At 46.2% G+C, this 27,178-nt stretch overlaps 5 protein-coding genes across 10 annotated transcripts in view; 3 read left to right on the forward strand and 2 right to left on the reverse strand.

Moving 5' to 3' along the window:
* LOC144483028 (dehydrogenase/reductase SDR family member 1-like) overlaps positions 1 to 27,178 on the forward strand; it is a 340,453-nt gene that overhangs the window by 198,274 nt on the left and 115,001 nt on the right. The window lies entirely within an intron of this gene.
* LOC144482993 (uncharacterized) overlaps positions 1 to 27,178 on the forward strand; it is a 110,476-nt gene that overhangs the window by 53,742 nt on the left and 29,556 nt on the right. The window lies entirely within an intron of this gene.
* Positions 1 to 27,178, reverse strand: part of LOC144483050 (uncharacterized) — a 45,114-nt gene that overhangs the window by 4,186 nt on the left and 13,750 nt on the right. The gene's annotated exons all lie outside the window — the stretch shown is intronic.
* LOC144483032 (uncharacterized) lies at positions 121 to 3,509 on the forward strand. Of its 2 annotated transcripts, none has more exons than XM_078201870.1 (2): positions 121 to 287; positions 1,710 to 3,509. In XM_078201870.1, the coding sequence occupies exon 2, from the start codon at positions 2,053 to 2,055 to the stop codon at positions 2,974 to 2,976; it is 924 nt and encodes a 307-aa protein (XP_078057996.1). In that variant the 5' UTR covers positions 121 to 287; positions 1,710 to 2,052; the 3' UTR covers positions 2,977 to 3,509. The 2 variants fall into 2 exon arrangements, with proteins under 2 accessions (XP_078057996.1, XP_078057995.1); XM_078201869.1 differs by having other exon boundaries at positions 1,721 to 3,504.
* LOC144483024 (uncharacterized) lies at positions 10,315 to 26,946 on the reverse strand. Of its 5 annotated transcripts, none has more exons than XM_078201858.1 (4): positions 26,855 to 26,946; positions 20,500 to 20,587; positions 14,831 to 14,942; positions 10,315 to 11,853 (listed from the first exon to the last, which is right to left on the reverse strand). In XM_078201858.1, exon 4 carries the CDS (start codon positions 11,501 to 11,503, stop codon positions 10,325 to 10,327), a length of 1,179 nt encoding a protein of 392 aa, XP_078057984.1. In that variant the 5' UTR covers positions 11,504 to 11,853; positions 14,831 to 14,942; positions 20,500 to 20,587; positions 26,855 to 26,946; the 3' UTR covers positions 10,315 to 10,324. The 5 variants fall into 5 exon arrangements, with proteins under 5 accessions (XP_078057984.1, XP_078057982.1, XP_078057981.1 ...); XM_078201856.1 differs by having other exon boundaries at positions 20,295 to 20,587; positions 26,855 to 26,926; XM_078201855.1 differs by lacking the exon at positions 20,500 to 20,587 and having other exon boundaries at positions 26,855 to 26,944.

Consider the following 27,178-nt stretch of genomic DNA (forward strand, 5'->3'; position numbering starts at 1 on the left):
CGCCCGCTCGGCCCTCCAACCCCGCCCCCTCTTCCTATTGGTCCGGAGCTGCCGTCAATCAGTCCCCGGGCATTGTGATGTGGAGCATGCGCAGTGTCATTGCTGTCCTTGGCGCTTGTTTGTCCCGGAGAAGCGGAGTCAGCGTTAGGCGGTGGCTGGGAGGATTTGGAAACATTTTGTGATCCGCAAACCCTTCAGAATCATTGTCAGCTCCCTGGTTTGCAGCTGCGGGGCTTCTCCCTCCCTCCGAGAGGTGGCGGATGGAGTTTAATGCGGAGAAGTGTGAGGTAATTCACTTTGGTAGGAATAACAGATGTGTTGAGTATAGGGCTAACGGGAGGACTTTGAATAGTGTGGAGGAGCAGAGGGATCTAGGTGTATGTGTGCATAGATCCCTGAAAGTTGGGAATCAAGTAGATAAGGTTGTTAAGAAGGCATATGGTGTCTTGGCGTTTATTGGTAGGGGGATTGAATTTAGGAGTCGTAGCGTTATGTTGCAACTGTACACAACTCTGGTGCGGCCGCACTTGGAGTACTGTGTGCAGTTCTGGTCCCCACATTACAGGAAGGATGTGGAGGCTTTGGAGAGGGTGCAGAGGAGGTTTACCAGGATGTTGCCTGGTATGGAGGGGAGATCCTATGAGGAGAGGCTGAGGGATTTGGGATTGTTTTCGCTGGAAAGGCGGCGGCTAAGAGGGGATCTTATTGAAACATATAAGATGATTAGAGGTTTAGATAGGGTGGATAGTGATAGCCTTTTTCCTCTGATGGAGAAATCCAGCACGAGGGGGCATGGCTTTAAATTGAGGGGGGGTAGTTATAGAACCGATGTCAGGGGTAGGTTCTTTACCCAGAGGGTGGTGAGGGATTGGAATGCCCTGCCAGCATCAGTAGTAAATGCGCCTAGTTTGGGGGCGTTTAAGAGATCCGTAGATAGGTTCATGGACGAAAAGAAATTGGTTTAGGTTGGAGGGTCACAGTTTTTTTTTAACTGGTCGGTGCAACATCGTGGGCCGAAGGGCCTGTTCTGCGCTGTAATGTTCTATGTTCTATGTTCTATGTTCCCGGGAACAGGCCCAGGTTAACGGCCCCATCCTGGCTCAGCCACTGGAGGATGGTTCACATCAGAGGATGGGGGAGGGGGACAATAAATAAGAGGTTACACTTTGGCCTCAAATCAATGAGGACTCTGATCTCTGGGAAGGAAGGAAACCCTGGGAGGTGAGCGGGGAGGATTCACAAACACCCGCTGGAGGCCCCAACACCCCCAGTAAGACCCATTGGTTTTATTGTCAGTCTGCAGACAGCAGCTGGAGAACTGAACCCAGTAAGAGTTTTAACAACACCAGGTTAAAGTCCAACAGGTTTATTTGGTAGCAAACACCATTAGCTACCATTAGGTGTTTGCTACCAAATAAACCTGTTGGACTTTAACCTGGTGTTGTTAAAACTCTTACTGTGTTCACCCCAGTCCAACGCCGGCATCTCCACATCAGAACTGAACCCAGACAGAGGAGAGGGAGGGAGAAAACTGGAAGTGGAGAAAATAAATGGTGAGATGGGTTTGGATTTCAGCCCAGGGAGGAGGAAGAGTTTGTGGGACAGGAATTTATTGATTTGGGGAACAAGAGAGGAAGAAATATTCCAGAGAATTAGAATTGCCTGTTCAAAATTTCTATCCTGGACTGACAGTGATTAATTTTGTAAAGTCCTTTTACAGGTGAGGTGAAGAAACATCACATCAAAATCAGACAGAGTCTCGATTCACTTGGACTTAAATATCCTCAGACTTTGACCGTGGAAGGAGAAATGTTTGTCTTCTGTCTGGAGAAGAAGATTTCAAACATCAGCGTGACTGAAAAAGCACCAAGATACACACACACCCGAGTGAGAGTGTTTCAGTGAATTGACTGTGGAAAGAGCTTTATCCAGTTACGCAGCCTTAAAAAACATCACACCATTCACAGCAAGGAAAAACTGTACACGTGTTCTGTGTGTGGATGAGGCTTCAACTGATCGTTTAACCTGGAGAAACATAAGGACACCAGCACCATGGAGAAACCGTGGAAATGTGGGGACTGTGGGAAAGGATTCAGTTACCCTTCCCTGCTGGAAAACCATCGGCGCAGTCACACTGGTGAGAGACCGTTCACCTGTTCTGTCTGTGGGGAGGGATTCATTCAGTCATCTGGCCTTTGGTCTCACCAGAGAATTCACACTGAGGAAAAGCCATTCACCTGCACCTCCTGTGGGAAGAGGTTCAGGCATTCTTCAGCACTCACTGTGCACCAACGCACTCACACCGGGGAGAGACCATTCATCTGCTCCGTGTGTGGGAAGGGATTCACTCAGTCATTCCACCTGCTGTCACACCAGCGAGTTCATACTGGGGAGAGGCCGTTCACCTGCTCCGACTGTGGGAAGGGATTCACTGGGTCATCCCACTTACTGTCACACCAGCGAGTTCACATTGAGGAGAAGCCATTCAGCTGCACTGACTGTGGACGGAGTTTCAGACAGGCATCCTCCCTCATTACACACCAGCGAATTCACACTGGGGAGAGACCGTTTACTTGCTTTGTGTGTGGCAAGGGATTCACAGTTTTACCCACCCTGCTGAGACACCAGAAAATTCACACTGAAGAGAAGCCATTCAGCTGCACTGACTGTGGAAAGAATTTCAGGCAGTCATCCAACCTCAGTGCTCACCGACGCACTCACACTGCAGAAAGACCATTCACATGCTCCGTGTGTGGGAAGGGATTCAATCGGTCATCCAACCTCTCTGCTCACCAGCGAGTTCACACAGGGGAGAGGCCATTCACTTGCTCCGTGTGTGGGAAGGGATTCGCAAAGTCTTTCAACCTGCTGGCTCACCAACGCACTCACACTAAGAGGCCATTCAACTGCTCTGTGTGTGGGAAGGGATTCACTCAGTCACAATGGCTCCTGAGACATCAACAAGTTCACAAGTGACTGCAGGGGTTGGATTTTGCTGTTTTTGCTGCTGTTCAGTATTGACAGTCTGACAATATTTTATTTCTGCTGATGTGAACAAACCCTATAACTAGTTGGAATTTAATATTCTGGAAATGTCACTGATTTTCGGGGCTGCAATGTCACTTTTTAAAAGCAACACCTGTGATCTTCCCTCTTAACTGAAGAACTCTCACAGGAACCTGTTGAGAATAAAATTAAGAACTTTTGCTTCAATTCTAATTTGATCTTTGGGGCAAAATCTACAATTCATTCTCTGAAAGATCCATCTGCAGGGCACAAAGTATTTATTTTCAATGCTTGTATTGAGATTTTCTGGAAAGCTGCTCTTTGATTTTTAAGGGCTATTTTTTGGTTTCCAGGGCATCGTTTTCCATTCTCAGTAACTCCTTTATTAGTGATGTAGTCACGTAGTAACATTACCTTTTGTGTTTCTGTTAGTTTACTTCTTTGAATAAGATAGCACAAATACTGAAGACTGTGTATATATTAAATCTTTTAAATTGGAATCTATGAATGATATTTTTTGTTAACTTATTTTAAAAATACTCCCATACTCTCTTTCCAAAATGAGAATTCTAACTATTTGACACAAGGTAACTGAATCAGATGTTTACTGGTTCAGACGGTGGAGCAGGAAAAATCTCTCCCGATTCTGATCTTCATTGTGTGTGGATTTACATTGATAACCCATCAATAACCTCACTACACCAGCTGAGATCAGCTCTGACCGGGGATTCTGTATGTTGTCTGTGAACGTTAAACTGCAAATAAAAGCAGTTTAGAATATGAACCTGGATGAATGGATCTCAATTTCTAATGTGACGACCCAAGTGATTGTAAGTACGTTCACAATATCTGTTTACTCAAATTCCTGAGCTGTAAACCCCACCTCCTGAGATATATAAAAATAATCAAGACTTGTTCAGCAGAATGGGGAAAGCTCTGCCGATGGTCGGATCATTCCTTTTGAGGCTCACACTGCTATGAAACTAGTTCTGTAGCAGGAAGACACAACTCCTCCACACATCACCGATAGGCTGCTGAGTCAGTGAACTTCTTTTCTCAAAATAGGTGGCAAAGCTGTTCCTCCAGTTTGAGACTGTCTCTGCAGATGTAGCAACATCAGGAGAGACAGAATCTGTGATTGGAGGAGATGGTCCTCACAGTTTCTGTCTCTCCCATGTACAGGATGATTTATTTTTTCCAGTAGTTCCTCCCAAGACAGAATTTCTGCGGGCCTTTTGGCAAGTCATGTTGCAGCTTTATAGAACCTCAGTTAGGCCGCACTTGGAATATGGCGTTCAATTCTGGTCGCCACACTACCAGAAAGATGTGGAGGCTTTGGAGAGGGTGGAGAGGGTACAGAAAAGATCTACCAGGATGTTGCCTGGCATGGAGGGCATTAGCTATGAGGAGAGGTTGGAGAAACTTGGTTTGTTCTCACTGGAACGACGCAGGTTGAGGGCGATCTGACAAAGTCTACAAGATTGTGAGGGGCTTGGGCAGAGTGGATAGTCAGAAGCTTTTTCCCAGGATAGAAGAGCAGTTACTCGGGGGCATAGGTTTAAGGTGCGAGGGGCAAGGTTTAAAGGAGATGTACGAGGCAGATTTTTTACCCAGAGGGTGGTGGGTGCCTGGAACTCGCTGCCGGGGGAGGTAGTGGAAGCAGATACAATTGTGACTTTTAAGGAGCGTCTTGACAAATACATGAATAGGATGGGAATGGAGGGATATGGTCCCCAGAAGGGTAGGGGGTTTCAGTTCAGTCGGGCAGCGTGGTTGGTGCAGGCTTGGAGGGTTGAAGGAATGTTCCTGTGCTGTAATTTTCTTTGTTTTCTTTTGAGAGTGAATTCACCATCCACAGCCATTTATTTTGAACCCTGGTTTGAAATATTCTCACTCTGGGTTTAAGGCTTCACGGCGTAATACACAGATTTAGATCTTACCACCAAACACCAATTCATATCCTCATCCGAGTCCCAGATTTAAATGTGGTTGTCCAAACTAGGAAACATATATAATTTGACTCTTTTTAAACCTGATTCACCACACCCCTGCCACACTAACTACAACAGATTGTGTTTGGGACCAGTTGTTCCGTTAAAGTCTGTGTTGTTCTCAATGATGACAGTTTTAACCTCTCCGTAACCTGTCCTAACACTTCTGCCCTCCAGGGGGCTCTGTTTTTCTGATGGTGACATTCCCTGTTTACCCAGTCAGCCCTTGAATTGTTTGTGAATCCAGTCACATGTCGGTTAGACTGGATCAGGGCGGCAGATTTCCTTCCTTGAAGGGAATTAGAGAACCAGATGTGTTTTTACAACAATTAATTCATGCTCATCAATATTTTTGTTGAAACGTGGTGGGATTCAAACCCAGGTCCCAAAATCATTATAATAAATAGAGAAAATGCTGGATAAACTCAGCAGGTCGGTTCTTTTCAGAACTCCAGCATCTGCTGGATTTTCCTTTATCTCCAAATCATTCCCCTGGATTACTCCTGCTCTGGCTCTAATTCCAGTCAGCTCAGACAACAAAAACAGGTTTCACAAAATCGCAAACATTTAAAAAAGGAGGTAGTCAAAAGGCAGGTAACTATAGGCTGGTTAGCTTAACTTCTGGAGGAGGGAAAATGCTTGGATCTATCATCAGGGAAGAAATAGCGAGACATCTGGATATAAATTGTCCCATTGGTAAGACACAGCATAGGTTCATGAAGGGCAGGTCATGTTTGACTAATTTGGTGGAATTCTTTGAGAACATTACATGTGCAGTGGACAATGGGGAACCTGTGGATGTGGTGTATCTGGATTTCCAGAAGGCATTTGACAAGGTGCCGCACCAAAGACTGCTACATAAGATAAAGGTGCACAGTGTTACGGGTAATGTATTAGCATGGATAGAGGATTGGTTAACTAACAGAAAGCAAAGAGTGGGGGTAAATGGGTGTTTTTCTGGTTGGCGATCAGTGACTAGTGGTGTGCCTCAGGGATCAGTGTTGGGACCGCAATTGTTTACGATTTACATAGATGATTTGGAGTTGGGGACCAAGTGTAGTGTGTCAAAATTCGCAGATGACACTAAGAGCAAAGTGTGCAGAGGATGCTGAAAGTCTGCAAAGGGATATAGATAATCTAAGTGAGTGGGCGAGGGTCTGGCAGATGGAGTACAATGTTGGTAAATGTGAGGTCATCCATTTTGGTAGGAATAACAGCAAAATGGACTATTATTTAAATGGGAAAAAATTGCAGCGTGCTACTGTGCAGAGGCCAAGCTGATTGGAGGAGGGAAAGCACTTCCTCCTCTATGACTTGATCTCATTTGCATCTTAGCCAAAAGGCCGAGATACTGCTTTTAAAAATTGCTTCATATGAAACATATGAAGCTTCAATGTAACCTAATGACCTCAAACAAACCTCTGCAAGACGTGCCGGATCATTGACACGGATGCCATCATCTCACGTGAGAACACCATCTACCAGGTACACGGTACCTACTCTTGCAACTCGGCCAACGTTGTCTACCTGATACGCTGCAAGAAAGGATGTCCCGAGGCATGGTACATTGGGGAAACAATGCAGACACTACGACAACGGATGAATGAACACCGCTCGACAATCACCAGGCAAGACTGTTCTCTTCCTGTGGGGGAGCACTTCAGCAGTCACGGGCATTCAGCCTTGGATCTTCAGGTCAGCGTTCTCCAAGGCGGCCTTCACGTCACACGACAGCGCAGAGTCGCTGAGCAGAAACTGATAGCCAAGTTCCGCACACATGAGGACGGCCTAAACCGGGATGTTGGATTTATGTCACATTATCAGTAACACCCACAGCTTGCCTCCTGGGCTTGTAGAATCTCACTAGCTGTTCTGTCTGGAGACAATACACATTTCTTTAACCTGTGTTTAATTTTCCCTCCACCCACATTGTCTGTACCTTTAAGACCTGGCTGGCTGGAGGATTCGCATTCTAATCAGTATTCTGCAACTTGATTTTGTCTGTTTGCACTGTTTGAGAGCACATTTCCACTCCATCTGACGAAGGAGCAGTGCTCCGAAAGCTTATGGTATTTGCTACCAAATAAACCTGTTGGACTTTAACCTGGTGTTGTGAGACTTCTTACGCTGTGCAGAGGGACAGGGGTGTCCTTGTGCAGGAATCTCAAAGAGTTGGTTTGCAGGTGCAACAGGTAATTAAGAAGGCAAATGGAATTTTGTCCTTCATTGCTCGAGGGATGGAGTTTAAAAACAGCGAGATTATGTTGCAGCTGTATAAGGTGCTGGTGAGGCCACACCTGGAATACTGTGTACAGTTTTGGTCTCCTTACTTGAGAAAGGATATACTGGCACTGGAGGGGGTGCAGAGGAGATTCACGAGGTTGATTCCGGAGTTGAGAGGGTTGGCTTATGAGCAGAAACTGAATAGACTGGGGCTATACTCATTGGATTTCAGAAGAATGAGGGGAGATCTTATAGAAACATATAAGATTATGAAGGGAATAGATAAGATAGAAGCAGGGAAGTTGTTTCCACTGGCGGGTGAAACTAGAACTTGGGGGCGTAGCCTCAAAATAAGGGGAAGCAGATTTAGGACTGAGTTGAGGAGGAACTTCTTCACACAAAGGGTTGTGAATCTGTGGAATTCCCTGCCCAGTGAAGCAGTTGGGGCTACCTCATTGAATGTTTTTAAGGCAAGGATAGATAAATTATTGAACAGTAAAGGAATTAAGGGCTATGGTGAGCAGGCGTGTAAGTGGAGCTGAGTCCACAAAAAGATCAGCCACGAGGCTCGAGGGGCCAGATGGCCTACTCCTGCTCCGAGTTCTTATGTTCTTCCCACAATTCCCACATTTCCATGGCATCTCCCTGTGACTGCAATTATGTTCCAAAAGGCCAGATGATTGGTTGAAGCTTTCACCACACCTGACTAAACCTCTGACTAACCTGAGTAAAACTGAGGATAAAGTATTGGTGTCTGTAAGGGCTAAAACAATACCCTTGGCTTCCTTGCAGATCTGTGGCACCAAGTTCAAGACTCCTTCATGAATCATCCTCTTGGCCTCTTGCCTGTCAACTGTCCATGAGAATCTCATGTTTCAGAATGTTCACTGCTCATTCTTCCAGAACTAATGAGTATAGGTGCAACCTTTCCCCAAAAGACAACGAGTTGGATTCTGTGGGATCACTTCCCCAAAACTGGAGAATCCCCCCCTGAGGTCAGAGGACCCCCCGGCCTGCTACGATTCCTGTGGTGGGTGGGATGGGAGAATTCTCCCCTACACCTTCACAACCTTTCCTCAAAAGCCAACACCTTCATCTTAGGAATGGGCCTGGTGAACTTTCTCTGAACTCATTCCAATGAAAGCATGTCATTCCATAAGTAGGGAGACCAAAACCGCACACAGTATTCCAGCTGCTATCTCAGCAATGTCCTGTGTAGGTGCAGCAAGTTCCCTTTTTCAAACTCCACCCCCTTGCAGTAAAGTCCAACACTCCATTTGCCGCCTTCTTTACTTGCTGTACCTTCATCCTATTTTTTCACGATTCATGTACAAGGACACCCAGATTCCTCTCTACGGCAGTATTCTTCAGTTTCTGTATGTTTATAAATTTTTTGCTTCTCTATTCTTCCTGCCAAAGTGGAAAAGCTCCCACTTTCCCGCACTATACTCCATCTGCCATTTTTCTGTCCATTCAGGTAACTTATCTGTGCCCCTTACAGATTTTTTGTCACAACCTCACAACTTGCTTTTCTACCTATCTTTGTATCATCAATTCTGGCTTCATCCAAGTCATTGATCAAGGTGGCTGTTTTTCTCTCTCTCAGTTGTGGGTGATATTTCTCTCTATTCTCCTGGAAACTGAATGAATCTTGTTCCAAACTGGGTTCAAGATCAGACATTTCAGGGAGTCAGGAATCATTCGCCCCTGAACCTACACTCGTAAAACCCCAGGCAGTTCCTCAGTAAGGATTTTTCTGGTTCCTCACCATATATTAGTCAGGATACTGAAACCCAGCTTTTCTTACAGTCCACTCCTGGAGGTCCCACTCCCTGAGCCTACAACATTCAGCAGTGTCAGTGCTGAAGTTTCACAGTGGGAGTGATTCCCAGAGTAACTGTCAATCAGATCACCATTGATGTCCAGGTTTGTGTAGTTTTAGTTATCCTGATGTCTAACACACACACATCAATAAAACAGGGAATTCCTGCAAACAAACTGCAGCTTCTTCTCTATCTGGAAATCCAATGTTTGTTGAATAATTGTCCCAGTGGTTAACAGGCTCCTGTGAACTCATCCAACTCGTATTTTAATACTGACTTTAACAAATATATTTTAAATAGGTTTATTTTAAATGAGTTAAAACCAGCCTTAAAATGGTATATATAGTATAACAACCATGGTACTTTTCAGACTGGAAACTTTAACCTGCTGTTTCACTTTCATTTCGGAGCAGATCCCAGTTTTACACCAATCTCTGATTCATGTATCCAGCATTCACCGTCATTCTAAAAACAGAAGTTGCTGCAAAATCTCAGTAAGTCTGACAGAATCTGTAAAGACAGGAACAGTTAATGTTTCCAGTTGAATGTGACTCTTCTTCAGTGTCAAAACATTAGTTCTGTTTCTCTCTCCAGAGATGCTGTCAGACCTGCTGAGTTTTTACAGCACTTCTTGTTTTTATTTACGAGTTCAGGACTCAGACAAGACAATCCACAATACAAATCTTACAACTGGGCCAGGGTTTATTAACATCAGCAGAAACAGACACCAATGAAAATGGTTGGGACCTCGATGAGATTAACAGCAAAATCCAGTCCTTGCAGTCACTCGTGAACCTGATGGTGTTTCAGCAGGTGAGGTGACTGAGTGAATCCCTTCCCACACACGGAGCAGGTGAATGGCCTGTCCCCAGTGTGAATTCGCTGGTGCTTTACCAGGTTGGATGATTGACTGAATCCCTTGCCACAATCAGAGGAGGTGAATGGTCTCTCCCTGGTGTGAACTCGCTGGTGCCTCCGCAGACTGGATGAATCAATAAATCCCTTCCCACAACTGGAGCAAGTGAATGGCCTCTCTCCAGTGTGACTTGGCTGGTGTTTTAGCAGGTTGAATGACTGAGTAAATCCCTTCCCACACTCGGAGCAGATAAATGGCCTCTCCCTATTATGAATTCTCTGGTGTTTCAGCATGTCGGATGAATCAGTGAATCCCTTCCCACAATCAGAGCATCCTCCCCATTGACCAACTGTGAGAATGAACAAAATGCAGTCCTGGATGGAATTGAGAGCAGAAACAATAACAGCAGAATCCAACCCCTGTCATCACTCGTGAACTCGTTGGTGTCTCAGCAGGTGGGATGAAAGACTGAATCCCTTCCCACACTGAGAGCCGGTGAATGGCCTCTCCCCAGTGTGAACTCGCTGGTGCATCCGCAGGCTGGATGAATCACAGAATCCCTTCCCACACTGAGAGCAGGTGAACGGCCTCTCCCCAGTGTGAATTCGCTGGTGTATCTGCAGGTGGGATGACCGAGTGAATCCCTTCCCACACTGAGAGCAGGTGAACGGCCTCTCCCCAGTGTGAATTCGCTGGTGTCTCAGCAGGTGGGATGACCGAGTGAATCCCTTCCCACACTGAGAGCAGGTGAACGGCCTCTCCCCAGTGTGAACTTGCTGGTGTCTCAGCAGGCGGGATGACCGAGTGAATCCCTCCCCACACTGAGAGCAGGTGAATGGCCTCTCCCCAGTGTGAACTCGCTGGTGTCTCTGCAGCTGGTTTGACCAAGTGAATCCCTTCCCACACTGAGAGCAGGTGAATGGCCTCACCCCAGTGTGAACTCGCTGGTGTCTCAGCAGGCTGGATGAATCACAGAATCCCTTCCCACACTGAGAGCAGGTGAATGGCCTCTCCCCAGTGTGAACTCGCTGGTGTCTCAGCAGGCTGGATGAATCACAGAATCCCTTCTCACACTGAGAGCAGGTGAATGGCCTCTCCCCAGTGTGAACTCGCTGGTGTCTCAGCAGGCTGGATGGATCACAGAATCCCTTCTCACACTGAGAGCAGGTGAACGGTCTCTCCCCAGTGTGAACTCGCTGGTGTCTCTGGAGGCTGGATGACCAAGTGAATCCCTCCCCACACTGAGAGCAGGTGAACGGCCTCTCCACAGTGTGAACTCGCTGGTGAGTGCGCAGGGTGGATAAATGAGAGAAACCCTTCCCACACTGAGAGCAGGTGAATGGCCTCTCCCCAGTGTGAACTCGCTGGTGTTTCTGCAGGATGGATAACCGAGTGAATCCCTTCCCACACTGAGAGCAGGTGAACGGCCTCTCCCCAGTGTGAACTCGCTGGTGTGACTGCAGGATGGATGACCGAGTGAATCCCTTCCCACACTGAGAGCAGGTGAATGGTCTCTCCCCAGTGTGGTTGCGCCGATGAGCTTCCAGCAGGGATGGGAGTCTGTATCTCTTCCCACAGTCCGCACATTTCCATGGTTTCTCCATGGTGCAGGTGTCCTTGCCTCTCCCTTGGGTGGACAATCAGTTGAAGCCTTGTCCACACACAGGACACTGGTACAGTCTCTCCCCGCTGTGAATGGTGTGATATTTATTCAGGCTGTGTAACTGGTTAAAGCTCTTTAGTCCGTGCACTGGAACACTCTCACTCGAGTGTGGCCGTGTGTTGGTGCTTTTCCAGTCACACTGATGTTTGAAATCTTTTCAAATCAACAGACTGGACAACCATTTCTCCTTCTAGATTCAAAGGCCGATGATATTCAGCTCCCATGGAATATGACTCTGTCAGATCTGACGTAACGTTTGAGATTTCGGCCTGTGATTCCTCTTTCAATATCCTGTAAAACAAGTTTACAAAAGTCATCAGTGTCAGTACAGGATAGAAATTCAGAACAGACAATTCTAGTTTCTATCGAACATTCTTTCCTATTTCAGTCCCAAGAAGCTGTAAATCTCCATCCCACACACTCTCCCTCGATTCTCACTATGCTGTATCTAATATTCACCCTCCCAATTCTCCTGAAGGTGCTGATTGAGGCTGATTGACAGATCCGTGCTCACTGCTTCCTGTCCTGGACACAGAGACCATAACAAATAGGAGCTGCAGTCGGCTATTTGGCTCATCGAGCCTTTTAAACTATTCAATGAGATAATTTGTTCATCTACCTCAGCATCATTCTCCCCACACTAAACCCATATCCCTTGATATCCTCAATATCTAGAAACCAATCAATCTCTCTCTTGAAAGTAGTTGATGACTGAGGTTTCACTGTCCTCAGGGATTGAGAATTCCAAAGCTTTACCACATCCTTGAGTGAAGAAATCCCCCCACATCTTAGCTTTTGCTCCATCTTCTTGTCTGTTCCCCATAACCCTTGACACCCTTGTCAGTCAAAGATCTGTCTAACTGGAATATATTCAATGATCCTCAGCCTCCACTGGTCCCTGTAGAAGAGAAATCCAAAAGACTAACAGCCCTCTGAGGGAAGAGACGTCTGGAAATATATATATATACAGGGGGATCTTCATCAGTTGATCGGTTAAGGAAGTGGGCCGATGATTGGCAAATGGATTTCAGTACAAATAATACAGAGCACAGAGGCACAACCTCAGGCTAAAGGGACGATCCTTTAAAACAGAGATAAGGAGGAATTTCTTCAGCCAGAGAGTGGGGAATTTGTGGAACTCTTTGCCGCAGAAGGCTGTGGAGGCCGGGTCATTGACTGTCTTTAAGACAGAGATAGATAGGTTCTTGATTAATAAGGGGATCAGGGGTGATGGCAAAAAGGCAGGAGAATGGGGATGAGAAAAATATCTGCCATGATTGAATGGCGGAGCAGACTCGATGGGCCAAGTGGCCTAATTCTGCTCCTATGTCTTATGGTCTTAAGTGTGAGTGTTGCATTTTGGAAAGTCAAACCAGGGTAGGACTTATACAGTGAATGGTAAGGCCCTGGGGAGTGTTGAGGAACAGAGGAACCCAGGAGTACAAGTATATCGTTCGTTGAAAGTGATGTCACAGGTAGACAGAGTGGTGAAGAAGGCATTTAGCACACTGGCCTTCATCAGTCAGGGCACTGAGTATAGGAGTTGGTACATTATGTTATCGTTGTATGAGTCGTTGGTGAGGCTGCACTTGGAGTATTGTGCACAGTTTTTGTAACCCTGTTATAGGAAAGACATTGATAAACTGTAAAGAGTGCAAAGAAGATTTATGAGGATGTTGCCGGGACTAATGGGCCTGAGTGATCGCGAGAGGTTGGACAGGCGAGGGCTTTATTCCTTCGAATGTAGGAGAATGTGGGGTAACTATATTGAGGTGTATTAAATAATGGGGGGCATAGATAGGATGAACCCACATTGTCTTTTTGCCAGGGTCGGGGAATTGAAAACTAGAGGGCATAGATTTAATATGAGAGGGGAAAGATTAAAAGGGACCTGAGGGACAACTTCTTCATGCAGAGGGTGGTGTGTACATGGAATGAGCTGCCAGAGAAAGTGGTTGAATGTTCAAACAGCAGGTTTAAACATTTAAAAAGCATTTGGATAAGTACATATCCCTCTAATCCTTTCCAATTCATGAGCCAAACACGGGCAATTGGGACTAGCTGGGAGGGCACCATGGTTGGCATGGATCAGTTGGGCCTAAGGGCCTGTTTCCGTGCTGTATTGCTCTGTGACTCTGTGCGCTGGCTGCATCAGCATCTACTGCCCATAACTCATTGCCCTTGAACTGAGTGGTTTGCATTGCTGGGGGATAAACAAAAGAACAAAGAACAATACCGCACAGGAACAGGCCCTTCGGCCCTCCAAGCCCGCGCCGCTCCCCGGTCCAGGATTGAATCCTGAATCCAGGATCCCCGCCCAATTTTCCAGCCTATCTACATACCAATATCCTATCCACCGAGCTGTCCCTCACAGCTATGATGCTTTGTTCATCACAACCTATGAACTCACCCCCACCCCCCCATTCCAGACCATGTGATCTCCAGGGAGAGGCGAAAACCCAGAGTGAAAACCCCAGGGCCAATATGGGGAAAAAACAAATCTGGGAAATTCCTCTCCGACCCCCTGAGGCGATCGAAACGAGTCCAGGAGATCACACTGGCCCTGATCGGAAAATGCTTCCCAACCCTATTCATTTCCACTTCCACGAACACCATATGAATTCCCTGCCCCCGAGACAGGTTCCCAACTATCCGCAGTCTCGCTCTGTACTGGCACCAGCAAGATGATCATAGAATGAAGCCTTGAAACGAGAAACAAGGAACAATTAGCCCGTGCCGCTCCCTGGTCCAAACGAGACCACTCATTTGTATCCCTCCATTCCCACTCCGTTCATATAGCTGTCTAGATAAGTCTTAAACGTTCCCAGTGTGTCCGCCTCCACCACCTTGCCCGGCAACACATTCCAGGCCCCCACGACCCTCTGTGTAAAATATGTCCTTCTGATATCTGTGTTAAACCTCCCCCCCTTCACCTTGAACCTATGACCCCTCGTGAATGTCACCACCGTGGTAGATGTGGTAGATTTCCTTCTTTAAAGGACATTATTAAATCAGATGGATTTTTACAACAATTGTCATCAATGGACTTCTAATTCTAGATTTTTACTGAATTCAAATTTCAACATCTGCCACTGTGAGATTCGAACTCAGGGTTCACAGTGCATTGCCCTGGATCCCTGTATTACTAATCCAATCACACTATCACTGCACCATTGCCTCCCCATCCATGGTAAAGGAGTCACAGTAGCCCGAGATCCATGGAATCAGAGCATGCTCTAAATTTAACTTAATGCTCAGTAGCACTCACCCCAAAACCATTTCACTGTTTTCAACATTTTAAATCCGCTGGAGTCTACATCTGCAAAGATCTCAGAGAGATTGGTGTCCGGGAAAAATGTTGCAATCTTCAAATCTTGTCCCTGTAAATGAGGAAAGTTATAGGTGTAATTCAAGGTTAGAAATTCAAGACAGACAAACATTTCTTTTGGTCTGAGTTTGCTGTGTGTAAATCTTTCCCTTCTAACCCCCTGTAAAGGGAGTTTCCAAAATCCATCAGCATCTGTCCAGAACAGAAATTCCAAACATTCCCTCCTCCTTTAACCTGGCACAGAATTACTTTAGCTGGGACAAAATTGCAGTGGAGGCAGTTCAGAGAAGGTCCAGTTGGTTGATTCCTGAAATGAGGAGTTTTATCTTTCAGGTTGAGCAGCTGGGGCCTGTACTCTTTGGAGTTTTGAACACTGAGAAGTAATCCTATTGAAATATCTGGGAATTTAAGGGCGGCACGGTGGCGAGCACTGCTGCCTCACAGCGCCAGGGTCCCAGGTTCAATTCCGGCCTTGGGTCACTGTCTGTGTGGAGTTTGCACATTTTCTGTGCACTGTCTGTGTGGGTTTCCTCCAGGTGCTCTGGTTTCCTCCCACAGTCCAAAGACTGTGGTTCGGTGGATTGGCTATGCTAAATTGACCCTCGTGTCAAATGCATGGGGTTGTGGGGATGGGGCTTGGGTGGGATTGTGGTCGGCACAGACTCGATGGGCCAAATGGCCTGCTTCTGCACTGTAGGGATTCTGTGATTCATATGATATAAGGTGCTTGACAAGGTAGATGCTGAGAGGATGTTTCCTCAGGTGTGGGAATCAAGTAAAAATAAAGGATCTCAAATTTAAGATGAAGATGAAGAGAGATCTTTTCTCTCAGCGAGTTGTTGATCTTTGGAACTCTGTCTTCACCAGTGAGGATTGGAGGCAGGTCATTGAATATATTCAAAGCTGAGGTTTTGATCCACAAGAGAGTGAAGGGTACGGACGGGCTGGGGGTAGCAAAGTAGACATGATCTTATTGAATGATGCAGCAGGCTCGATGGGCCGAATGACGGGCTCCTGTTTCGAATTCTTATTCCGATGTTCTTGGATAGCTGCGCATGCGCCCTGCTACCTATTGTCCCTCTGAAGATAGAGGTTCGGAACCAGCCCCCGAAACCACGCCCATTGTGACCCGTCACAGACAGCAGCGCATGTGCCCTCCTTCCCCGCTGAAACAAGATGGCGGCCGATAACCGGGGCCTGTTCCCGAGATAAAAGCCTGGGAGCTGTAAACCCGGGACCTGCAGGGTCTGATTCGGGCCGTGCAGCCTACAGCGGATGTTTGTGAAGCCTCCGCTCGCTCCCTCCCTACCCCAACTCCCGGCTCCACTTCTCCCGCAGCCCAACCGACTCACCCGCTGAAAAAAGCGTCTCCCGCATTCAGGACTCTGAGCAGTGACACTGCGCATGCCCCAGATACAGCACTGCGCCTGCGCAATAGGCTCCTGTGGAATGACTATAGAACATAGAACATTACAGCGCAGTACAGGCCCTTCGGCCCTCAATGTTGCACCGACCTGTGAAACGAATCTAAACCCATCCAACCTACACTATTCCAATCTCATCCATATGTTTATCCAATGACCCTTTAAATGCCCTTCATGTTGACGAGTCCACTACTGTTGCAGGCAGGCATTCCACACCCTTACTACTCTCTGAGTAAAGAACCTACCTCTGACATCTGATCTATATCTATCACCCCTCAATTTAAAGCTATGCCCCCTCGTGCTAGCCATCATCATCCGAGGAAAAAGGCTTACACTGTCCAACTTATCTAATCCTCTGATCATCTTGAATGCCTCTATTAAGTCACCTCTTAAACTTCTTCTCTCCAACGAAAAAAGCCTCAAGTCACTCAGCCTTTCCTCATAAGACCTTCCCACCATACCAGGCAACATCCTGGTAAATCTCCTCTGCACCCTTTCCAATGCTTCCACATCCTTCCTATAATGCGGCGACCAGAACTGTACGCAATAGTCCAAGTGCGGCCGCACCAGAGTTTTGTACAGCTGCAACATGACAGCATGGCTCCGAAACTCAATCCCTCTTCTAATAAAAGCTAACACACTGTACGCCTTCTTAGCAACCCTATCAATCTGGGTGCCAACTTTCAGGGATCTATGCACATGGACATCGAGATCTCTCTGCTCATCCACACTACCAAGTATCTTACCATTAGCCCAGTACTCTGTATTCCTGTTACTCCTTCCAAAGTGAATCACCTCACACTTTTCCACATCAAACTCCATTTGCCACCTCTCAGCCCAGCACTGCAGCTTATCTATGTCCCTCTGTAACCTGCAACATCCTTCCACACTGTCCTCAACTCCACCGACTTTAGTGTCATCCGCAAATTTACTAACCCATCCTTCTACGCCCTCATCCAGACCATTTATAAAAATGACAAACAAAAGTGGCCCCAAAACAGATCCTTGTGGTACACTAGTAACTGAACTCCAGGATGAACATTTCCCATCAACCACCACCCTCTGTCTTCTTACAGCTCGCCAATTTCTGATCCAAATCTCAAAATCACCCTCAATCCCATGCCTCCGTATTTTCTGCAATAGCCTACCGTGGGGAACTTTATCAAATGCTTTACTTAAATCCATAAACACCACATCAACTGCTTTACCCTCATCCACCTCTTTGGTCACCTTCTCAAAGAACTCAATAAGGTTTGTGAAGCACAACCTTCCCTTCACAAAACCGTGCTGACTATCCCTAATCAAATTATTAATTTCGAGATGATTATAAATCCTATCTCTTCTAATCCTTTCCAAAACTTTGCCCACAACAGAAGTAAGGCTCACTGGTCTATAATTACCAGGGTTGTCCCTACTCCCCTTCTTGAACAAGGGGACAACATTTGCTATTCTCCAGTCTTCTGGCACTATTCATGTAGACAATGACATAAAAATCAAAGCCAAAGGCTCTGCAATCTCCTCCCTAGCTTCCCAGCGAATGCTAGGATAAATCCCATCCGGCCCAGGGGACTTATCTATTTTCACACTTTCCAGAATTGCTAACACCTCCTCCTTATGAACCTCAATCCCGTCTAGTCCAATCGCCTGTATCTCAGTATTCTCTTCGACAACATTGTCTTTTTCCTGTGTGAATACTGACGAAAAATATTCATTTAGCGCCTTTCCTATCTCTTCAGACTCCACGCACAACTTCCCACTACTGTCCTTGACTGGCCCTAATCTTACCCTAGTCATTCTTTTATTCCTGACATACCTGTAGAAAGCGTTAGGATTTTCCTTGATCCTACCTGCCAAAGACTTCTCATGTCCCCTCCTGGCTCTTCTTAGCTCTCTCTTCAGCTCCTTCCTGGCGAACTTGTAACTCTCAAGCGCCCTTACTGAGCCTTCACGTCTCATCTTTACATAAGTCTCCTTCTTCCTCTTCACAAGAGATTCAACTTCTTTAGTAAACCACGGTTCCCCCGCTCGACCACTACCTCCTTGCCTGACAGGTACATACTTATCAAGGACACGCAGTAGCTGTTCATTGAACAAGCTCCACATTTCAATTGTGCCCATCCCCTACAGATTTCTTCCCCATCCTGTGCATCCTAAATCTCGCCTAATCGCATCATAATTTCCTTTCCCCCAGCTATAATACTTGCCCTGCGGTGTTTTCCTATCCCTTTCCATTGCTAAAGTAAACGTAACCGAATTGTGGTCACTATCACCAAAGTGTTCACCTACCTCCAAATCTAACACCTGGCCTGGTTCATTACCCAGTACCAAATCCAATGTGGCCTCGCCTCTTGTTGGTCTATCTACATACTGTGTCAGCAAACCCTCCTGCACACATTGGACAAAAACTGACCCATCTAAAGTACTCGAACTATAGCATTTCCAGTCAATATTTGTAAAGTTAAAGTCCCCCATAACAACTGCCCTGTTACTTTCGCTCCTATCCAGAATCATCTTTGCAATCTTTTCCTCTACATCTCTGGAACTTTTCGGAGACCTATAGAAAACTCCCATCAAGGTGACCTCTCCTTTCCTGTTTCTAACCTCAGCCCATACTACCTCAGTAGACGAGTCCTCATCAAACATCCTTTCTGCCACCGTAATACTGTCCTTGACTAACAATGCCGCACCTCCTCCTCTTTTACCACCTTCCCTGATCTTACTGAAACATCTAAACCCCGGAACCTGCAACAACCATTCCTGTCCCTGCTCTATCCATGTCCCCGAAATGGCCACAACATCGAAGTCCCAGGTACCAGCCCATGCTGCAAGTTCACCCACGTTATTCCGGATGCTCCTGGCATTGAAGTAGACACACTTCAAAGCACCTTCCTGCCTGCCGGTACACTCCTGCGACCTTGAAATCTTATTCATCACCTCACCACTCACATCCTCCTGTACACTGGAGCAGAAATCCAGGTTCCCACCCCCCTGCCGAATTAGTTTAAACCCTCCCGAAGAGCATTAGCAAATTTCCCCCCCAGGATATTAGTACCCCTCTGGTCCAGGTGAAGACCATCCCGTTTGTAGAGGTCCCACCTACCCCAGAATGAGCGCCAATTATCCAGGTATCTAAATCCTTCCCTCCTGCACCATTCCTGTAGCCACGTGTTCAACTGCTCTCTCTCCCTATTCCTCTCCTCACTAGCACGTGGCACGGGTAACAAACCAGAGATAACAACTCTATTTGTTCTCGCTCTAAGCTTCCACCCTAACTCCCTGAATTTCTGCCTTACATCCCCATCTCTTTTCCTACCTATGTCATTGGTGCCTGTGTGGACCACAACTTGGGGCTGGTCCCCTTCCCCCTTAAGGATCTTGAAAACACGATCCGAGACATCAAAGACCCTGGCACCTGGGAGGCAACACACCAGCCGCGAGTCCCTCTCGCTCTCACAGAATCTCCGATCTGTCCCCCTAACTATGCAGTTCCCAATGACTAATGCTCTACTCCTCCCCCACTTTCCCTTCTGAGCAACAGGGACAGACTCTGTGCCAGAGACCTGTACCCCATGGCTTACCCCTGGTAAGTCGCCCTCCCCAACAGGATCCAAAACGGTATACTTGTTATGCAGAGGAACGGCCACAGGGGATCGCTGCACTGTCTGCTTCTTACCCTTTCTAACAGTCACCCAAGTATCCTCATTCCTAGGAGTATGAACCTCCCTGTAGCTTTTATCTATAACTGTCTCTGCCTCCCGAATGATCCTGAGTTCATCCAGTTCCAACTCCAGATCCCTAACACAGTCTTCAAGGAGCTGGAATTGGGTGCACTTCCTGCAGGTGTACTCAGCTGGGACACTAATGGTGTCCCTCACCTCACACATCCCACAGGAGGAACATTGCACTGCCTGCACTGACATCCCTGCTAACTTCCCGAACTAATAAATGAAAGAGAAAAGAAAAAGAAAAAGAAAGCTCACCTGCTCTCACGCAGAGTCTTTTTTTTTAGGTTAGAGGAGGAGGGAGGGTGGGAGACTCTACACGTGTAGAGTCTCGGGTTACCTCCCCGTTCAAATTTAGTGGGCAAAAAAAAAACCGTCCCAGGTCTCCCTACGGCTGACTTCCGGTTTCCTGTTTCTCAGGAAAAAAACAACTCCGAAAAAAGTAAGTAAAAATAAATTCAGCTTATCTTCCAGTTCTGCCCTCCAAAAATCACTCCCCTCTCTGCCCGCTTCACCGGAAGAATAGGGCACGTTCACAACCGCAGGGGCACCTGGGAATTAACAGCGCCATTGTCAATCAAAGACATAATAGAAAATTATCTTGTGCAATTGAGATCAATTAATTTTTAAAAATACATTCCTCTGAATTTGTGCACTGCCATTCTCTATTTCTAAAATTGATTTAAACCAGTGCTCTCCTGTGGGAATACCCCGAGTTTTTAAAACATTTCTCACTGGTTTCCCCCCTCCCCCCCCCTCTCTGCTCTCCTGAAGGTGCTCATACTGATTGGGTAAATCCCCCAGAAACTGGTTTATTTCACTTTCTTTCTCCTGAGACTGAATATTCTGTTTTATGCAATGATACATCACAGATGGAAACCATTTGGCTCACGTTTCCATGCTGTAAACCTCTGTGACTCTATCCTGCCCAGCCGGGCTCTCTTTAAGATCGATCCAATTAATTCCACAGCCCTGCTGGCAGAGTCAGAACAATGTATATTTACTGCAGCAATGCAGGAGGTAAATAGAGAATGTTTTTCGTTGTATATTTCTCAGACACACACCCCTGGAAAGATCAATCGGCTGGTGGACCAAGCAAATATTAAGGTTCCACTTAAAATTAAAACAGAAGGTACAGAGAAAAAACAGCAGTTACCAGGGCCGAGTTGATGGTCAAAATGATGGTGCTGAGCTGCCTTTAGAAAATAACCAGCAATCCAACAAGTCACTCACAATATTGAATCAAACAAAATTGATCAAAGATTCAGATAAAGTATTCTGTTTTCCAACATGATGCTGTGATATTTTGTGATGGTTTCAATGTTCTCAAAATTACTTGGTGTAGTCCTGGTTTATTTAATACTCACTCCCACCCATCGCTGTCCATGAAGCACATTACCCCCACTCTGATTCTCCATCCCATCAGAGACAACTCAGTCACTGACTGGAAATTAGGGCTTTTAATGAGAGCTCTGATAACCGAGAATGCACCGTAGGCAGAATCAACCCGAGCTAACAAACCCCAGACAGTGAACATTATCTCCCAGACCCGAATATAAAACAGTGAACATTATCCCCCCCAGACCCGAATATAAAACAGTGAACATTATCTCCCCCAGACCCGAATATAAAACAGTGAACATTATCCCCCAGACCGAATATAAAACAGTGAACATTATCCCCCCCAGACCCGAATAAAGAACAGTGAACATTATCCCCCAGACCCGAATATAAAACAGTGAACATTATCCCCCCCAGACCCGAATATAAAACAGTGAACATTATCCCCCAGACCCGAATATAAAACAGTGAACATTATCCCCCAGACCTGAATATAAAACAGTGAACATTATCCCCCCCAGACCCGAATATAAAACAGTGAACATTATCTCCCAGACCCGAAAATAAAACAATGAACATTATCCTCCCCAGACCCGAATATAAAACAGTGAACATTATCCCCCCCAGACCCGAATATAAAACAGTGAACATTATCCCCCAGACCCGAATATAAAACAGTGAACATTATCCTCCCCAGACCCGAATATAAAACAGTGAACATTATCTCCCAGACCCAAATATAAAACAGTGAACATTATCCCCCAGACCCGAATATAAAACAGTGAACATTATCCCCCAGACCCGAATATAAAACAGTGAACATTATCCCCCCCAGACCCGAATATAAAACAGTGAACATTATCCCCCCCAGACCCGAATATAAAACAGTGAACATTATCCCCCAGATCCGAATATAAAACAGTGAACATTATCCCCCAGACCCGAATATAAAACAGTGAACATTATCACCCCCAGACCCGAATATAAAACAGTGAACATTATCCCCCCCCAGACCCGAATACAAAACAGTGAACATTATCCCCCCCCCAGACCCGAATATAAAACAGTGAACATTATCCTCCCCAGACCCGAATATAAAACAGTGAACATTATCCCCCCCAGACCCGAATATAAAACAGTGAACATTATCCCCCCCAGACCCGAATATAAAACAGTGAACATTATCCCCCAGACCCAAATATAAAACAGTGAACATTATCCCCCCCAGACCCGAATATAAAACAGTGAACATTATCCCCCCCAGACCCGAATATAAAACAATGAACATTATCCCCCCCAGACCCGAATATAAAACAGTGAACATTATCCCCCCCAGACCCGAATATGAAACAGTGAACATTATCACCCCCAGACCCGAATATAAAACAGTGAACATTATCCCCCCCAGACCCGAATATAAAACAGTGAACATTATCCCCCCCAGACCCAAATATGAAACAGTGAACATTATCACCCCCAGACCCAAATATAAAACAGTGAACATTCTCCCCCAGACCCGAATATAAAACAGTGAACATTATCCCCCAGACCCGAATAGAAAACAGTGAACATTATCCCCCCCAGACCCGAATATAAAACAGTGAACATTATCCCCCAGACCCGAATATAAAACAGTGAACATTATCCCCCCCAGACCCGAATATAAAACAGTGAACATTATCCCCCTCAGACCCGAATATAAAACAGTGAACATTATCCCCCCCAGATTTGAATATAAAATGGTGAACATTACAGTGCCGGCTCGCCCAGTAAATGGCTGACAGAATAAAACAGCATATTCCTTGATTTGTTCATAATGGGTCGTGATTTCCTTTTCAGCAGCCCACACTCACAAAACCAAAAATACAATGTTTACTGTGATTACAGATTGGGCAGCACTTGCTGAACAATCCTGAGTGTGCTAATAGCTACACTCAATCAATTGAAGATAATCAGTCGAGTTCATAATACGGCTCAGTTATATTTGCGAGAAGTGACTGACATACATACATACGCAGCGATCCTTTCCCTGCAAACAAAAGCCTTGTACCTTTTTTGAATTTCCCAGAAGCTTGAGAAACCTACAGTCTCCTATTGGTTTCTCCATGGCAAAGCTTCAAGTCAATGAGAGTCCACCAATTAGCACCCTTTTCTCCTGTAGTATAAATTGCAATCATTTAAAATTTGGCATTCTTCCGTTTGTCCTGATGAGTGCATGCTGAAAAGATTCAGCAACATGTCTCTCTTGTCAGCAATATTCAAGTTCAGTACCAACAAGTATCTGTGCATTGTTTTATGTTCCTTGATAATTAAATGTGATCGTGGAAGTGTCACTGTGAAGAATGTGTAAGTCAGTAAGAATTGTCAGCATTTTCTCATTGGAAATCTTAATCAGTGGAATCTTTCAGACACTGAATTGTAGTTTGTACCAAATGTCAATTTCAGATTGAAGGAAAATGTATTATAAACAAGTTCCTGAATAAAACAAAAAAAAAATCACAGATAGTACGTTTAAAAGGGGACACAACAGCCCTGAAAATCAGTGACATCTCAGAATATTAAAGCAGAATTCCAGTTGTAGGGATTGTTAATGTCAGCAGAAACAAACCAATATTGTCAGAATATCAATCCTGAATGTGATTAACAGCAGCAGTAACTGCAAAATCTAACTCCTGCTGACAATTGTGAACTTGCAGAGGTGTCAGCAAGTGGGATGACCGAGTGTATCCCTTCCCACACACAGAGCAGGCGAATGGCCTCTCCCCAGTGTGGGTGAGCTCATGTAAATGCAGGCTGCCAGACTGAGTGAATCCCTTCCCACACATGGAGCAAGTGAATGGTCTCTCCCCAGTGTGAGTGCGTTGATTTGCAGTGAGGATTGATAACTGCCTGAAACTCTTTCCACAGTATGTGCAAATAAATGGCTTCTCCTCAGTGTGAATTCACTGATGTGACAGGAGGCCGGATGAATTGGTGAATTCCCTCCCACACGTGGAACAGGTGAACGGCCTTTCCCCAGTGTGAACTCGCTTGTGTGCACTGAGGTTGGATGAAGACCTGAACCTCTTTCCACAGGAAAGCTGAACGGTCTCTCCTCTGTGTGAACTCGCTGGTGTGACAGCAGGTTAGATGACAGAGTGAATTTCTACCACACACACAATAGGTGAATGGCTTCTCCCCTGTGTGAATTCGCTGGTGTGATCAAAGACCGGATGGTCCAGCAATTCCTTCCCACACAAGGAGCAGGTGAACGATCTCTCCCCAGTGTGAACTCGCTGATGTGCACCGAGGTTGGATGAATATGAGAACCCCTTTCCACAGGTGGAGCAGCTGTACAGCCTCTCCTCAGTGTGAATTTGTTGGTGTAACAGCAGGTGGGATGAGGTAGTGAATCTTTTCCCACACACGGAGCAGGTGAATGGCCTCTCTCCAGTGTGACTGTGTCTATGGTTTTCCAGCAAGTATGGATAATTGAATTCTTTACCACAATCCTCACATTTCCACGGTGCAGGTGACCTTGTGTCTCTCCAGGTTGGATGATCAGTTGAAGCCTTATCCACACACGGACCACGTTTATGGTTTCTTCTCACTGTGAATGGTGTGATTTTTTTCAGGCTGTGTAACCGGTTAAAGCTCTTTTCAGTCAGTTCACTGGAACACTCTCACTCGGGGGTGTGTGTCTCGGGTCTTTTTCTGCCACATTGAATTTTTAAAATTTTCTTCCACTGACAAAACAGGCAATGATTTCTCCCTCCACTGTAAAAAGCAATCATACTGAGGTCATGATGAATCAAATGGTTCTGCAGACCTTGACCTAAAGTTTAGTTTGAGTTTCCTGTCTGTGAATCCTCCTCTTCTAGTTCCCTGCAAAAAGAGCTTAAAAAACGAATTCATAACAGACAATTCGAGTTTCCATGGAACACTTCTTCATCTCATTTATCTTGAGCTATAATCTCCATCCCACACACTCTCTCTTGTCCCTGGTCTAAATCAAACTCCTTGCCCCATCTCCACCATTTCATGTCTCCACTCTGAGACCAGCTCCCTCTGCCTTGTCACTCTGGCTGGATTCAGTTCTCCAGATCATGTGCAGATTGACTGTACAACCAAGGAGTCAATTATTTTCTTTTAAGGTCAGGGGACATGAAGTTCCACCGACTCTGTTGTTACCACAATGGCCACACGTCCCCTGCTCACCACTGAAACAACACGGTGACCGTTAACACGGACCTGTTCCGAGGAAAGGCTCCATTTTATTTGTGCCACAGCACCAGGGGAATTACCTCCTGCACAGGCACAAAGGTATCATCAGTCACAGGAAGTAATGGCAGCTGGTGTCTCAAACCTCATTTTAACATTTGCTCCCAGACATTCTAAATTACATTTGAAATACAAACTGACTTCTGGCATTATGGAGTAAATTAAAACATAATCATTTTCAGAATGACCATTCCCGAGAATCAATTCCCAAATCAGTAATATGAAAATTCTCATCAGAAATACATTGGAAAAACGGCTATTTTAATGGACATTTTCACAAACGTTATAAAAATGATTTTTCAAAAAAAATTAATATTTTCTTCAACAGATGAATAATAATAATTTAATAAAACAACCACCCAATGAGGATCCTGACTCAGGGTTTCTGAGCTTCATTGACCACTAACTGAACCAGCTGGGAATTGTCTCCACAAAACTTCCCCAACTCTCTCCCGGGAAAAAGCTGCAAACCCGGGAGCTGCAGCTTTTTACTGGGGGTGTTGGTGCCTCCAGCGGGTGTTTGTGAATCCTCCCCGCCCACCTCCCAGGGTTTCCTTCCTTCCCAGAGATCAGAGTCCTCATTGATTTGAGGCCAAAGTGTAACCTCTTATTTATTGTCCCCCTCCCCCATCCTCTGATGTGAACCATCCTCCAGTGGCTGAGCCAGGATGGGGCCGTTAACCTGGGCCTGTTCCCGGGAGGGAGGGAGGGAGAAGCCCCGCAGCTGCAAACCAGGGAGCTGACAATGATTCTGAAGGATTTGCGGATCCACAAAGTGTTTCTAAATCCTCCCAGCCACCGTCTAACGCTGGCTCCGCTTCTCCGGGACAAACAAGCGCCAAGGACAGCAATGACACTGCGCATGCTCCACGTCACAATGCCCGGGAACTGATTGACAGCAGCTCCGGACCAATAGGAGGAGGGGGCGGGGCTGGAGGACCGAGCAGAAGCGGCTGGTCCTCCAACCAATCAGACTGAATGGGGGGGGGAGGGGGCTGAGCCTGGAGCTCCCATCTGTCTGCGCGTGCGCTCGGCGGCACACTGTCAAGATTGCGATCGTTCACCCGGGCCCGAATCGGGGGAAAAGCCCGAACAACCTTTCAACGGTTCAAATATCGAATCCGAGCTTCCTATTGGGGGCTTGCGGCCTACACGGGACTTTTATGAAGCCTCGAAGTCCGCCCACCCACCGGCTCCATCACTCATTCCTGATTTACCCGGTGTTATCGCCCGGACTGAATATTTCCGCAACCGCCTCAATCCTCAGTGATCGGCACTGCGCATGCTCCAGATCACCACAGGGCAACTCGCCCTTAGCCCCGCCCCTCATTCACTCCGATTGGTTGGAGGACCAGCCGCTCTCGCTCGGTCCTCCAGCCCCGCCCCCTCATTCACACTGAATGTTTTGCCTTCTCCCAAAACCCAAGGCCATCTTTCCCAGAACTCCATATTTGAATTCTTCAATCAGGTTTCTGCCTTGCCACATTACTGAAACAGCTCTTATCAAAGTCCGCACTGACATCCTATGTGACTGCAACAAA

This window comes from Mustelus asterias, unplaced genomic scaffold (assembly GCF_964213995.1).
Source record: "Mustelus asterias unplaced genomic scaffold, sMusAst1.hap1.1 HAP1_SCAFFOLD_44, whole genome shotgun sequence".
Classification (NCBI taxonomy): domain Eukaryota; kingdom Metazoa; phylum Chordata; class Chondrichthyes; order Carcharhiniformes; family Triakidae; genus Mustelus; species Mustelus asterias.

Excerpts from the sequence above, each read along its gene's own strand:
- LOC144483032 (XM_078201870.1), top strand. The coding sequence starts at position 2,053 with ATGGAGAAACCGTGGAAATGTGGGGACTGTGGGAAAGGATTCAGTTAC.
- LOC144483024 (XM_078201858.1), bottom strand. The coding sequence starts at position 11,503 with ATGGAGAAACCATGGAAATGTGCGGACTGTGGGAAGAGATACAGACTC.